The sequence below is a fragment of the Periophthalmus magnuspinnatus genome, chromosome 17 (genome assembly GCF_009829125.3).
Source record: "Periophthalmus magnuspinnatus isolate fPerMag1 chromosome 17, fPerMag1.2.pri, whole genome shotgun sequence".
NCBI classification, from domain to species: Eukaryota; Metazoa; Chordata; class Actinopteri; order Gobiiformes; family Gobiidae; genus Periophthalmus; species Periophthalmus magnuspinnatus.
This window is the reverse complement of record NC_047142.1, coordinates 14,498,578-14,514,761: the sequence shown is the minus strand read 5'-3', so window position 1 is coordinate 14,514,761 and position 16,184 is coordinate 14,498,578. Positions and strand designations below refer to the sequence as shown.

The 16,184-nt window shown below is 37.6% G+C and overlaps 1 protein-coding gene across 1 annotated transcript; it reads right to left on the bottom strand.

The window, feature by feature from the left end:
• Positions 1–653: 653 nt before the first annotated feature.
• Positions 654–15,879, bottom strand: palmda (palmdelphin a). Its single transcript, XM_055228484.1, has 11 exons — positions 15,843–15,879; positions 12,970–13,104; positions 10,257–10,307; positions 8,242–8,322; positions 7,408–7,514; positions 7,208–7,322; positions 6,397–6,421; positions 6,216–6,311; positions 5,960–6,120; positions 4,618–5,473; positions 654–700 (listed from the first exon to the last, which is right to left on the bottom strand). Exons 3-11 carry the CDS (start codon positions 10,299–10,301, stop codon positions 684–686), a joined length of 1,503 nt encoding a protein of 500 aa, XP_055084459.1. The 5' UTR covers positions 10,302–10,307; positions 12,970–13,104; positions 15,843–15,879; the 3' UTR covers positions 654–683.
• Between the last annotated feature and the right edge of the window lie 305 nt (positions 15,880–16,184).

Below are 16,184 nucleotides of genomic sequence, written 5' to 3'. Positions count from 1 at the left end.
AAGTAGTCTGTGTGTGAGTGGTGGTCGCAGGGGCCAGGGCAGCTGTGGCTTCGACGAAAACTTTGAGCGCCTGAAAAAGCAACTAAAACAAATGCATTATTTTATTTTTATTTTGTATTATTTATTATTATTAGTTTTATTATTTATTATTTATATTATTTTTATTTTTTATTATTTATTTATTTATTTATTTATTTATTATTTTTATTCATGTATTTTTTTTTTTTTTTTATCTTTCTCCATGGAGACACTAAAGTAACACCACAGATCAAATCACTGGTCAGACTCAGATTAATGGAGAGGTAACACATTCATAGTAAAAATGCAAATGTTGTAATATGCAAGTATCACAACATCTATGACTGAAAACAATGCCAGCTATTTAATGCCGTACTATGGAACATTCCTGGCAAAAAAAAAAGAATATCTCTATAAGGCAAGCAAGAAAAGTTATAGTGCACTAAGTGAAGCCTACAACTATCCGGCTATTAACCACTATTAACATGATAAGATATAGTTTTAGTTTTGACCGCACTTAAAATGTAATTGTCCTTTTTTTTCCTTTTACAATAGGCACTTTATAATATATAGATAAAGCAGCACTACTGTGAAGCCACAGTCCTCACACACGTCCTTCGACCTGCTACTGAAGAGTCCTCACAGGCAGCAGCAGGGACACAGGTCTACTCCTCGTCACGACCTATGCACACAAATCACAATCTTTATCAGTTATGCAAAAATAAAAATTTGGTTTTATCCTCAGCAAGAAAAAATAATCTCACATTTTTTTTCTAAATATCTGGGTGATTTTAGTATTTTAGTGGCGTTGTGAGAGTAAAGCAGCAAGCACAAAGCTATAAATATGAACTGGTATTTTTGGTTAGTTGCATAGTTAAAGGTACAGTATGTAACTTTCTGGAGGTGGCCTGTCACCTGCAAAATTCCATGGAAATAGAACGTTAAAACCATACTTCGGAACATTCTCCATGGAGATAATTTTTCATCATGCTGGGGAAGATTGTTGTTTTGTTTGGGAAGTGAAGTCATTTCCAGGTCAACAAGAGACAATTACCTTTTAGAAACACATGTATAACTTCAAATTGTATCAAATATGTAAATAATAAACCATAATCTAGCATTATTTCTGGGATTACCAGTGTGTGTATCTCACTAACTGCCATCAGCACAAAAACTATCACATTTTTTTGGTTCAACCTCGCACACTTCCCGTCATACTTATAACCTCGGTAGCATTAAATGACTGCAATAATTTTTAACAGTTGTAAAAAAAAAAAAAAAAAAAAAAAAAAAGAAGAAGAAGAAGAACGAAAAAAGGAAATTGTTGGGCAACCTTGGACCTGAAAGTGACACATCACATTTAACCACCCTACAGCCCAAAGAACCACATTTTCATGGAAACAAGCTGTAGGCCTCCTCCTGGGCAAATAAGAGTCAGGTTTGTGGAAATGCAAGCCCACTCACAATAAGGATACCAATTTTTCAGTGCAATAAACACAACCAAAATGAAAACACAGGCTTTTATTTTAGCATATTTTATGAATAAAAAATCGCATACTATGGCTTTAAGGCAGTTTAAAGCAGTCATGAAAAAAAAAAAAAAAGAAAAAAAAAAAGAACACCGTATGTAAACACTAGCTCTATAATTTAGTTTGTCACGCTGTATATTAAATAACAGCACTGTAACATGTGCTTAGAGGGGAGCAGTGTAATAAATGAGATGAATGAGACCTGGCTTGTGTCCACTTCAATTACACTGGTCACGGTCAGTAAAGATAAACCTCTGGACATATGCAACTTAGGCCTATTGTTTAAGGGGACTCACGAGGTATTTTCTTGCTAAACCCTCTCAACATACATATATATTTTTTTGTATAGATTATTCAAAAATGCTCACTATGCATTGGTCCAAAATGATGAAAATTTGCACCGTTACCATAGCAATTAGCAACTTGAACAGATGATATAAAACTGCATATATCATCTGTCCTTTGAATAGAGAAGTCCTCAAAATGGTGTATCTAACAGAAATGGACAAAATGAATAAATTTGTCAGCAAAGAAAGTAATTATAAGATAATTCAAATCTGTACTAATTTATTATGTTGGTGTCTCTTAAATGGCATGAAAGATAACAAATAATTAAGTCAAATCTGTCATCTTAAAAGTCCTCTATTTGACTTTTTCCAATGTATTTGAGCAAAAGGTGTCTTACCCCAGTACAGATATTTTATATAAGCTCAAAATAATCCGCGATGGTCTTTGTGATTGTGAAATGTGCTTGAATAATTGATTGATTGATGCTCGGGATGTATAAGGTAAGTGAGAAATAACCATTTAAAATGAATTAGTTCTTGTTTTTCACATTTTTAAGACAGTGAAAACCAAGGACAGCCCCTTTAACTCCTTATTGTGCTCCCATGAAAAATATTAGTTGTAATGTTGTTTGTCATATGGTATAATTAAACAGACCTGACACTTTGAAGCAGCCCAACATGAAGGGTGACATTTCCAAGAGGCAGTGAAGTGCTCGTGCTGTTTGCGTCCATCACACTTTATTACTGTCTCATCAGTAACATTAACCATGCGTTACACAGGACACGGGTTAAACATTGTACAAAACCAGTATCAAAAGTAGTCCAAGTCAAACATGAACATGATTCAACTAGTATTTACATAATGAGTCCAGTAAAGGGCACTCCAGAACAGAAGGGAAATGGGTAAATGTTGAAAAATAAAACATATTGGATTATGAGGGTCTTATTACATAAATTAATTACATATTTACATCTGATATACAAAGAATTGATGCTGACTTACTTTTTAAATAAATTTTCTCAGTGAGATTTATACATTTTGAATTTTATTGGATCAATGTAATGAAATTATAGTAATATGATAACATACTTGAGTAATACTTAAAACATTTTTACTCTTATGTTTCTTACATCTTACATTATGTTTTATTTATTTTATTTTTTTCAATTTGATTTGTCATTTATGACCCTCAGTTCTTTATTATTCCACCGTCTCTTAGTCATTACTGAGGAGTAGGCTCATGAATATAAGTGTGTTGTTTCAAGCTTTCTCCAGTAGAGGGAGGTACAGGAAAGGTACTGTAGACTAGTATAAAGGAAATACTGTAGTTAAACAAGCCAGCATGATGTTTAGGTGGTTTGGGCAGAAAAGCCTACAAACCAGTGCACTGCCAATCAACTGACACAGTGAGTTACATACAGAGATGGAAAGTTACTAATTACCAATACTCGTTACTGCAATTGAGTAGATTGTTGGGGTAATTGTACTTTTTGACTAGATTTTAAAACCTGCACTTGTTCTTTAGTATAATTCCACCCATGTAATTGTGATTAGTTAGATTTTAAATCACAGAAGTTACATGGATGTCACTGTGTCGTTCTATACCACACGTAACAGCATCGCCTGCTCTGATTGGCCTGAGCTCAAACATTATGCAGATTGCAGTTTAACAAAGTTTTACACCTTGTTTGCTCAAGTTTTTGATAAAAACGTGACCTAAAATGGGATTAAAAAGTAACTAGTAACTAATACTCCAGAGTATTCTTTTTCATGCGTACTTTTCACTTTTACTTAAGTACAATTTTGGAAGCAGTATTTGTTGTAATCGAGTACATTATTAGCCATGTAACTGTGCTTTTACTCAAGTACACATTTTCAGTAATCTTTCAACTCCTGGTTACATATTTGTATCTCATATGCTCAATGGTCCAGTCACACCTAGCTGCCAGTCTGAGTAAAGCGAGCTACAAAGAAAAAAATATTTTAAAATATGTTTTGAAGGTAACTTTGGTGTAGTGGTTGGTTTTTCAGTGCCTTAACCTGCAGATAGGGGACACAAACAAGAACCTGCTTTCTGATTGGCTAATTGTGTTGAGAAGCAAAACACCAAATTCTAACATAAATAAATGGAACACCATATCCGATGTTTTTGTAACATAATAAATCGGCATTACAATTGTTATCAGTAAAAGCTACATCTGAGTTGAACATGTTTACCTCATATCTGGGGATATACATCAAAATCTTACATACAGTTAGTATAATGGTGGAGGAGTATCCGGTACCTGCTTTGTCTAGAATGTTCCACAGCTTTAATTCTTAAAGAGGGGTTATTAACTGCTAAGATATAACATATTTAGATGATTAGTGTGCATCCCACTAATGAAATTACTGCAAATCATATGAGGTTTGTCAAGTTGCTGTGTACAGTTTTGTATTGTGATTTTATATATTTATGGGAAATTGTCATGTGGGAGTGGGAGCATGTGTGACGTAGGTGGACTGAGCAATGCACACAGTCTTGGAGCCCAGGATAGATTGCTTAAATACTAATATACATGGATGACATATAAAACCTCTTCAGGGATGTTTTTGATAAGGGAACAGCATTATAACATGGTAAAAAAAAATAAAAAAAATACCCCTCTTTAAAAGTTTGTTGAGGGTCCATATGGAGGTTTCAGTGAGCATGCTGTTAGTCTCATGCACACTCACACTCAAAGTCTAACCACGTGAGCCTACGACACCGTGCAGCAGTGCTTCTCCTGCAGCTTCCTCATACCTGGTCCCACTCGCCTCCTGGCCCGTCTCTCTTTAACCCCACCCATGCTCCCATTCATCATCTCCTGCTTGGTCTCCGCCGTCTCCTTCCCGTAATCATCATCTATTATCACTAGCTCCGCCTTCAATGCTCCCTCAAATTCCTGGCCCTGCCCACTGTCGTCTGCTGCTGGCTGGAATCCCATAAAAACTGCCGTGATTGGCTCGCCAGTCTCCATTGCGTTGAGGATGGTGTAGTTCGTGTCCTCTCCAAATATGGGCGAGGGGGTGGGGCTTGCTCTTTGAGATGATGGCGGCAGCCTACAGCAGAGCAGCTCCTCTTCCTCATCCACGCTAATGTAATCGCTCAGAGGGATGTCATTGGCCGGGGTGTAGCTGAGCTGATGGGCCGACACTACTTCCTGGTCATGTGACCGCGGAGAGGGACAGCGATTGGCTCGGTTTGGGGTGAAGCCGTTAGCATGGTTAGCGTGATTAGCGTGATTAGCGTGGTTGTTTTGGTATGAGCTGTGCCCGTTGCTATGAAAGCTCTGGTGTCTGCGCAGCTGGTGTGAAGGGCAGTGGTTATTGTTTTGGGGCAGTCTGAAGCTGGTTCCTCTCTGGATCTCCCTCCCGTTCCTCTGGTTGTGTTTGTGACCAGTGCGGTGGTGGTTAGGGGCCCTCAAGCAATCCTCCTCCTCCCCCAGGTGTGTGCAGTCTCTGGGGGAGAGCCGGCCGGTGTACAGGCGGTGGGGTTGGTGGCAGTAGGAGGTGTGTCCATTGTGGTGCAGGTTCCTCTGTCGGTGCATGGTGGCGCTCTTGAGCAGCTGTTCCACCTCTGAGGCTGACAGCTCTGACACGCCGCTCTGGCCTGAGTCCTGACACAAACAGAAAAGTGGTTATATTTGCGTAGTCATATTAGAAGTAAATGTTTATTCAATTTTAGGTGTTTTACTGCTCTAAGATCCCTTGAAAAACATGCATTCTTATGGTCAGGCACCCCTACAGATCTGACTTGACCTGATGGCACCATCTCCTCTCCATGGAGATAGATGAGTTTAATGCCATACTGTGATACATTCCAGATAGAGACAATAAGATTGTGGACCTACCACTAGAAAACTTACATGGGGAACATGAGTATAACATGCAATAAGACCATTTACATAATATGTCTCTTTTAGACAGATGCAAGTAAATTACTAAGTAAAGAAAGCTGCATTTTTCTCTTTCTTGACTAATTTTTTGCATTACTACTTTTTACTTCTACTTGAGTAAACTCCTTTTCAAATACTGCTACTCACTGCCTGTACCCGTCAGTAAAAGTACATCTGATCTATGTTATGTGTGTCCTCTTGCGTTACCTCCAGAGTGTGCAGGGCATACACACACTTTCGCCCATCGTCATACACCTTGAACCCGGGGTGACTCTGCAGGTCCTCGGGGGGAAGGCAGGAGGTGGACAGCACCGTGCTCTCTCCTGTGCGCATGTTCTTGTTCACGTTTATCTGCATGGCAAACAGAGCTAACACAAAACACACAACACACACATTTAAGTTAGTTCAGTTGCCATTTGTATTTTAAAAGCACTTCCACTCTCTAAAACAAAGTAAACCCTACTCTTTCTTGGGGGCGCCTCTAGATGAACTGGGTCATTTGTTGTCAGAGTGAGGGATTGTGGGAAATGTGGGGTTGCTGCGGCAACAGGTTGGGGCTCTTGAGGAGGGGGACACAGAGGGACAGGGTTAGAGGGTTAATGATTCTTCAGTTGGACCAGGTTAAAAGAGGACGTGGGACTTACCAGGGACAAAGCTGTCATGGGCCTCCTGCAGCACAAGAGAAAATACACATGAGGCACAATACAGTTCATCATAATAATTCACCTGCAAGAACTCTTTCCTCACTCTGGAATGCTCATCCTCTCTAAAAGCAATGCAAAAAGTAAAACTGGTCAAAGGTATTTACTCTAATATATGTAGCCTGTGTTCTTACTGTTTTAAGAAAGGTACTACAATCACAACTGATCCTGGGTTGCCAGTGACTTAACCTGCAGACAGAGGACATATACATGTCTTTCTCATTCTCAGTATATGGACAGGCCTCATGTGAAAGCTCAGAACCTCTAGAATTCACTCACTGAGCTGCAGAGGCTGCACTAGCACTGATTAATGATTGGCTGCAGGTGCTGAGGTTTAGGTAGTGAACATCACCCAACTGGATTTCAGTGTTGAAACTGGCAACCCAAATGAGAGACTCATATGAGGCTTATTCTACTTTCTGATTGGATCACTGTCTTGAGAACCAAAACACCAAATTATAAACGACTTGGTCATCATGTCCAATTTTTTTTTTAGTAATTATAAATAAGTCACCATTAGAAATATTATCAGAAAAAGCTATATTTGGTTTGAAAGTGTTTATCTCATATCTGGGGACACATGTCATGTTTATGGAGTTTAAAATCAAAATCTTACATATGGTTCCTTGAAATATTTTGATATAAACTCAATTTGCATATAAATATGTAAAGGACCTACGTAACATCCACCTGGGGTACAGACTGACATTAAATGCATCAATCTTTTATTTAGTCAATCACAGGTTTTGCCTACCTTGATGATGTCCTGCGTGCTCTTCTCCACGGCTCTGAGCCGCTCCAGGATGAAGCTCTCGTTCTTGGACACGATGGCCTCCTCTCTCTCCAGGGCCTCGATCTCCTTCTCAATCCTGTCAGGTCAAAGGTCAGAGGTCAAACAAGTGAGAGGTGACAGCAGCAGGTGCCTGGAGGTCAGCACATTCTCAGAGGTCTTACCTGTAGATGCTGAGCAGGAGGGAGCGGGTCTGTTGCTCTGAGGAGGCGGAGCCAGGTGCATTGTGGGAAGTGGAGTCCAACAGCCACTGCTCCCTCAGAGACTTTTTCTAAAGGTAACACAAAAAGGGACAATCAATATAAATACATTGCTTAGACTTGGTTAAATCCTTGTGTTCATCAGGTTTATTTTTGGTTCAGATCTTGTTAGTCCCTGTTTAGACCTTCTGATTTAAATTTGATTTTCTCGTTATAATGGCTCAGTATAACGGCACTGTACTTGATATTTACTGTCTTAAAAATGTGAAAAACTCGCAATGAAACTAGATACTCATTTGAACAGGTATCGATACTAAAAAGTCACATTCACAGGACAGAAAGAAACCTTTCCTGAATAACTTTAGAATGATCTTGAGCTGTATCAGAACAAGTATAAGACACATAGACTAGTATACGCCCATGGACCACTATGAACCTAGAGATGTAAGGCCACATGGTAATATAAAAGAAAGTACTATGATTTAATGTTGATAATCAGATTCTATTGTCGAAATAAAGAATGTTTTTTTATTATGGTACAGGAATCGGAATTGCGCATCGGGCCTATTCCATAGAGCTATGCTATCACGCTAATGCTAACAACAACTAGCATGCAAATGTGCACTCCCTAATTTTTGGACAATAAAACGCTTAATAATTAGATGCAGACAGCACACACTGGACATATTTCACCTCAAGAGCTGCTTATACGATACATCTGTACTGGGGTAAGACATATTTTGCTCAAATACAAGGGAAAAAATCAGGTGCAGGATCTTCAAACTAATGAGTGGTCACCTTCAAATGTTTAAGTTTGAGCTTCTCTTGGTCCAGCTCCTGTTTCTTGTGCCGGATCACCTCCTGAATACGGTGCTTCTCCTACAACACAACCACACACAGACTATTAACACTATTAACACAGTCTGTACCCAATTGTATCATATAATCCTGTGCACTGCTGTAACCAGTGTTGGGAAGTAACTGAATTTATGTACCAAGAATATGTATTCAGAACAGTCATTTGAGTAACTGAGTATAGTTACTTATTAATTTGGTGGGATTCAGAATACAGTCACTTTCCTAAAATCAAAGGAGTACATAGTGGCACTTGATCACACAATTTAGACTTCAAACTGCTCATGATCAATGAGAAATATAGACAGCACAGCTCTGATTTTTCCTTCTCCAATTAGTGAAAAAAGGGAAACAAACATAAAGCTGTTTTTAATCCTACCTAAATGTACAATATTGAAAAAAAATATGAGCTGCAATAAATACATAGCTGAATGAAACACTGGTGATTAGTTTGCATCTGTAATGAGTCATAGAAGTTATTTATTCAACCTTTTTATGGCTTAAATCTTATTGTATAGTCAAAAAAATAACCAAAAAATTCCCAGTAGGGTGAAGAAAATGTACACATGATAAATATTGGCCCCAAAAATATACTGTTCCAGCTTTCCTATGTCGAATGCTAAGTCGATACAGTAATTATCATGACAGGCCCAGCTGTAGGCCTTTAGTCCATCAATTGGTCAATGATGTCGTAGTCAATCAAAATTAATATTAGGATTTATATGAGACAACAGCAGAAACGAGAAGTTTGTGAGTGAGTTAGTGCAACATTTGGTGTGTGTGTGTATATATATATATATATATATATATATATATATATATATATATATATATATATTTATTTATTTATTTATTTATTTATTTATTTATTTATTTTTTCGCTTTTTTGTCTGAACCCTTCTTATGGTTGGCCTTAAGATTCTGTGCAATGCTCAGCCCACAAGTCTGTGTCACCCATGCTCCCACACAACAATTCTCCATAAATATACAAAAAATAGAATACCAAACAATACACAACAACTTGACAAACCTGACGCGATGTGCATTAGATTTATTAGCAGGACAGATACGGTTTGTGTTGTGATATCGCTTTGAAGGGGGAGTGGCTTAGCACGGAGTGCAAAGGGAGGGGAGATTCAGTGCGTCAAAAACAAAAGTGAAACTTATAAAACATGTTAATACTTTGTTTTCGGTGGAAAACATAGCATTTATCAAAACAATAAAAGGTAACATGGTGATCTATATATGTTATACGTTATTCTGCAGTTAAAATCCCATAGAGTTAAAAAACAAAACAATAAAAAACTCTTTAAACTCATGATTCACAAGTTTAATCTTTCTTTTTATATACATACATACATACATACATATACACACATATATATATATACATACATACATACATATACACACATATATATATATATACATATATATATACACACATATATATATATATATATACATATATATATACACACACATATATATATATACATATGCATATAATATATATACCATATATATATATATATATATATATATATATATATATATATATATATATATATATATATATATATATATATATATATATATATATATATATATATATATGACTGTAGGTGTCGCCTTGTAAGTGCAGTTTGGGTTAGATACCTAGAGATACGTAGCTTTTGCCACATCCCTTTTTAGTCGACTAATAGATCGGTAGGACATGTCTTTAGTCGACCAAGAACTTAATGAGTACACTACAGACATACATTTGTGCATCTTAACTTTATTCAAAGTATTTCTAATATTCTACTTAGATTAGAGATAGATTTAACTATTTTTAACAGTTATTATTGTCTAGATTTGTGATTACATATTTCAATTCTCCTGCTCTTCTTGAAATTTGCGTTGCAACACTGGAATTTTCCCATAGTGGGACAAACGGCACATGTGTGTAAACTCACAGTGATGGCCTGGAGACGCTCCTTCAGCAGCTCCGCCTCCTCCATGGCGTCCTAGAGACCAACAGAGAAAAAAAAATTTAATTAAAAAAGATTAGAATCCGTTTTTGAAATACATTACTTAGCTTTTAATTTGGTTGGATTAGATTTTTGTCTCCATAGGGAAATTTGTCTTCTGCATTTGACCCATCCTTCAATGCTGCTGGGGCAACCTGTGGGCCCCATCTGGTCAGGGCTGCTTTAGCTGGGCGATTTTACCTCTGGTGCATGTTTTGGGTTTAGTTGTACATTTGAAGGTGCTGTATTTGATTGTTATGATCCTCAAAATATGAAAAACAGAACTAGTTCATTTTAAATGTTTTAAATGCATTTGGTGCGCTTATGATTTATGATTTTGATGCGATGTGTGAAGTGAAAACCTGGAAACCTTGTAAGAAAAATCCTTCAACCTAGATACCAAGACCTGTTTTAGTCCTGATTGAATCCTGGTGTAGACCAGATTTAGTCCAGGTCTATTCTTGGTGACTGAAGTGTTCTGGGTCACCTGGGTCATATTAACAGTGGCATTTTTAACGACCATCTAAAAGTTCCACACTAAATAAAGAGGGTAAATAAAGCTATAATGATTTGCACCTGTCTCTCACTGACAGGAGCAGCTGCTGTCTGTGGACCTGTCTCTGTCTCTGTACATGTAATATGGAGTGTGTTACTTCCTCTCAGATCACATGACTGTGTCAGTGGGTCAGCCCTGTCCTGATCATCTCTGTGTTCACTCTGTCAGTGGTGTACTGGTTTGGAGCTTGGAGATTTTTTTCCATGTATTTGAGTCAGTACAAAAACATTTTATAATCAGCTCATGAGGTCAACATATGTCCGCTGTTTGCAGTTTGCATCTAAGTATAAAGCATTTTATAGTCTGATAACCAGGAAGTGTGTGTTAGCTTGCTAGCTGTTAGCGTTACTGTGATTGCAAAACTCTGCTCTGGTGTGTAGTTGTAAAAAGTGCTTATAAACTCATCATGGTGAAGAATTAGGATACTCAGAATACATAAAAGTAAGTGAAGAAACCATTTAAAATGAACTGTAGTTCTGTTCACATTTTTAAGGAAGTAAAAATGTGAACAGCGGTACAGCACCTTTAAGACAAATAGATAGAAATTGTGCATTGCAAAGGCAGTCTTATTTAGCTATAATTTTCAATCAATAAAATATTCCTTCTCCATGCTGCTTTATTGTGGTGTTTACTGTAAACCTGTCAGTTTAGTAGTCCATATTTTAGTCTTCTCTTAAATGCTAATGCTCCTGGATGTGTTTGATGTCAATGGCAGTTTACCTTTGAACCATCAAATGAGTGTTGGTTTGCAAAGTTATATTCTACAATACATTCAGGTTAGACCCTCAACACCCTGCATGGGTCAACGTTTCCATGTGTAAACCTGTGAAACCACAGCTGAGTGTCACCACGAGGACGACCACACCGGCAGCTCCAGCAGGACGTCAATGTGCGCCGCTGGGTCTGTGTTTGTCAACGGGAAAGCCGTTTAGCCACTTGTAACAGGTTTGCAGTGAAAATAACTAGTTGAATAGGCTTCTATTTACTGTCTGTGCAAGCTGACCACAGCAAAAGCCAGGATTTCAAAAGAAAATTTCTAAGCACAATCTGACAGTCTTTCTGAACCTGGGCCCATTCAATTAATACATTACTGCTCCAGCAATAGGTTGTGCTGGTGGCAGTTGCACAAATACAACAACAGATGCTTTCTATGTATTTTGATGGGGATACATGCCCTGTGTTTACGTCAGGTTTTTCTTTTCTGACATGTAAGCCTGGAGAATGTGCTGCCTAGAATGAATGGTGTAGACTTTAGTCCAGGTTATATAGTTTTAAATCATGTGAAAGTCCTCTTGAGTCTGGGGGTCGTCCTTAGTCCAGTCTTGGTGGGGTCTCTAGTCTGGTCTCTGGTCTGGTCTCTCTCTGCAGTTGGTGACCTGGAAATAGCAGCAGTGAGAGTGGCCCCCAGCGCCGGCTCCTGACCCACATCTAAATACAACAGCACCCCCCACACACCCATCACACATATCCCCTCCACACTCCGGGTCGTCTGTGTGTATTTTGCATCTTTCTCCCCATGTGTGGGTGGTTTTCCTTCAGGCACTTCGGTTTCCCCCATGAACCCAAAACATGCACCAAGACTAGCTCAAGATCTGGAGATGGGTCCTACTGCTCCTGACAGGTTGCCCCAGTGGCATTGAAGAATGGGTCAAATGCAGAGGACACACTTTCCTAATAATAAAGTGTACCAAATTGGCTCCACAAACTCACATTAATTTTAAGTCTTAAAGTTATTTCAGCTGACAACAATCACATATACGGGGTTGAATAATGGCACTTCTTTCTGAAAAAATAATGTCACTTTTGTTTATTTATACTGATGGAAAAGTGACAGTTTTTGTTTCATTATGGATACACCCAGAAATAGAGATATTAACCATAAACAAATGTCAACAAATCTGACAGTTAAACAGCAACTTCCACCACAGAATTGTGACTGTCCTCCAGCTCAGTTTAAACTATAGAGATTCAAGACTGTTGTGTTGTCACGTGAACACAATCTATACACTAGTGATTGAGTTGAACGCTTGGCTTTGAGCTGTTTGAGCTGTAAATCACATGGCGTGGCTTTGTCCCAGTGGCACATACATGAGGAGCACTGACCTGGTACAGAGTGTGGGCTGTGGGTCAGAAGAGAAAGGGCTCCAGCTCTGATGTTTAGACCAGTCCAAACCCACTTATTCTGCTCCAACTGCTCCAGACAACAAGCCCACGGGACAACAGCATCAGCAAAACCACCTGGAACACAGACGACAAAACATACAATTTTAGCCGTGGTTTAGTAGCCGGTGCAGCAAAAATGGAAATGATTATGATAAAGCTGTTAAGACACTGGAGGTGGAAAGAGCACTGGAAATTTGTGACTAATAATGGATTCAGTTATAATTCAATTAAGTACTGATGCAAAAAAAAAAAATCTTAGGTAAAAGTAAAAGGTACACTTGAAAAATATTACTATTATTTTCTGCTGAATTGGCCCACATTATCCTGGGAAGTACTTTTTACTGCTAGTTTTAAATGGTCTACATTATAACTGAAGTAACAAACCATTTTGCTCCGAGGCAGACCTGATATTACATTTCTGAGTCTGAATTAAGTTTTGGTGGCACTTTAAAACCTCAGATAAAACCTACTTTTTTAAACAATTCACAGTATTCACCACCAGTCTATGTCCCTCCATATGGTCCGTGTTTCAATATGCGCCCCCCATAAATAATGATTGGACAGTCCTGCTATATGCTAATACTATATATACTTACTAACTAGACACTAAATCGACTTTTTTAATATTTAACTGTGCATATGGTGTTTTAATAGCATTGTCTACTGTTCATAGTCATTTTTTTGGCTTAGACATTAGGTTAAGGTGTTTTGTTCCACTTTAACTTACTCAGAGTTGTATTTCAATGTATTAATGTGGCTATGTTTGTGGCTTTCTGTTTTCACCTACCCCCTATCCCCACCCACAGCACTGTACTGTACACGATTACATAAAAAAGAAAAATGTAGCGTTAAATTTTACAGCCATTTTTCAACTATAAAAACAAACTAAACAAAGACAAAATTAAAAATGAGCTGCTTGTTACAGTGAATTGGCCTGTTAATTAGCAGAGGTAATTTATCAGCCTAATATTTAGAACAACACCAGTGCCTCGTAAACAGTACCGTCAACTAGTGATTGACATTTTGAGTGAACATTCAGTCATGTGTATAAGCGGTCAGTGTGATAATGAAGCTAATCTGTGGCTACGCTAATCTCCCGCGAGAGCCATCTGTGCAGCTCTGCTATCCTGCACTTCACTGTTAGCTCATAGGTTTAGCCCTGGCTGAACACCTAGTTAATGATGACAGTAATGTGTGGTCCCTTTAACTGTGGAAAAAGTATACATATCAGAAAATAATAATGCAAAATTTGTTCAAGAAGATTCTGTATTATTCTATTTGTAACGTTACTCCACTTATTATTTTACCAAATCTTTTGCAGCTTGATGTTTTTTTTGTTATTATCTGAGATCCACAGGAAACATATCATATCTGCAGAATTAATGAGCACTAAACTAGAGCTTTATTTTTATTTGCTCAGTTCTTTTCAGCACATTTTAAAAAGTAACATTCCCACAATACATGCCCAAATATCACAGAAAAATTATATTTGAATGTAATTTTAACCAAGGTTGCATGATAATGGAAAAGACAAAAATAGGCGATTAAAGGATCAAGTAATGCAATATCGTTATTATTACGATATTTTAATATACTTTTTGATATTGAAACTAAAATGTCTATGCCATAATTTACCAGTTTTAACTGACTAATAAAAAAAAGGAGCTCAGGAGTGACCACCCACCCCCCCTGGCTCCAGATGTAAATTTCTCATAAATTTTTCTCATACACTTTCCAAAACAAAATAATATTAAAAGTTTGAAAGCTTGTTCAGGTCAGCTATGCGATGACTATAGACATATAATTTGGTTCAAAATCTGTTTCCGAAACTTTAGAAACCACTAAGTTAATAAAACATTTTGCAGAATCTTGTGTTTTAAATGTGCTCTTTGGACTAAAAACAACTGCATTATGGATATTAGCAGCTAGTGAGCCTCTGTGATGCCTTTGAACTCTTAATATTTGAATTTTTTGAAAAGTCTATTGGAAATATAAATAAATTTACTTCCAGAATCAGAGTGAGCGCTCACTTTTTGTGCTCCAATAAAATCAAGCCTAATTTAGGACATAGGAAAGTAATAAGGCTGCAAGTATGATTTTAACTCATCTTATCAACCAAATAAAGGATGAAATATACTGACTGAATAGAGACTATTTACATATTTACATATACAGTAATGTATTATTGATCAAAATCAGAAATGTTACTTTTTTGACATTTGGATTTAATGTCACAGTCTTGTTATAAGAGGTCTTTTGGCATATGTTTTAGAGTAAAGTCCATATAACGATTTTAGAAAACAACTACGCCTATTTTTTTTTATATTCAACTAGTCACAATTAGTCGATTAATTGTTGCAGCCCAATTTCATCAGCTGTAGAACCTTGGTGTTATTGCTGTACATTTTGCAGCCCTAATTGTAACTGAACCTTATAGACCTACTTCCTACGTGTGTTTAAGACATGGAGCCTATGGGAGATACTAGCAGAGAAACTGAAGCTTAGGCAGACTTAAGGCATTATCCCACCACCCAGGGCTCCACAGACAACACCCACACGGACCATCTCACTTCAAAACACTCCACAGCACGGAAACTAAACTAACTAATAGCATGATCTGCTATCTTGGCAATTTACTTCATTTTTTCACGTGCTATTTTTTTCAAATAACACGTGGTTTGCTCAATGTAATTATATGCACGCAGTAGGAAAATACATTTATGTTTTTACGTTTTGCAAATTCTCCCATGATATGTCAGCAACTATTTCAAGATGTATAAAGTGTAAAGTGCATTTTTTTTTTTCTCTCTTACCGTGCCGCTGTCCAGCAGAAGCCGCAGCAGAGTCTCGCGCACACCCTGAAGTATGACCGAGGAGTCGCGCGTGGCTGTTTGACGCTCGAGAGTCTGGAGGCGGGGCTACAGAGTCTTAGAGGTGATTGACAGCGTTCTTCCTCCTGACAGCCAATAGAAATCAGAGCTTCGTTTCAATAAACTCCGCCGTTCTTAAGGCCCGACATCTTGTGTATGTTAGTAAGGCTTTATTATTTGTTCATAAATATTTTTAAGGCTTTATTATTACTGAAATAATGAAATAGGCAAAATAAAATAATTTGTTGTTCTTGTACATGTACCACTGTAGGATGTAATTTAAAG

Bases quoted from the DNA above. Each gene is read 5' to 3' on its own strand.
- palmda (XM_055228484.1), bottom strand. From the start codon at position 10,301: ATGGAGGAGGCGGAGCTGCTGAAGGAGCGTCTCCAGGCCATCACT. The intron at 7,515-8,241 runs GTGACCACTCAT...TGTTACCTTTAG, and splicing joins TCAAACTTAAACATTTGAAG to AAAAAGTCTCTGAGGGAGCA. The intron at 6,312-6,396 runs GTAAGTCCCACG...CCCCTCCTCAAG, and splicing joins CCATGACAGCTTTGTCCCTG to AGCCCCAACCTGTTGCCGCA.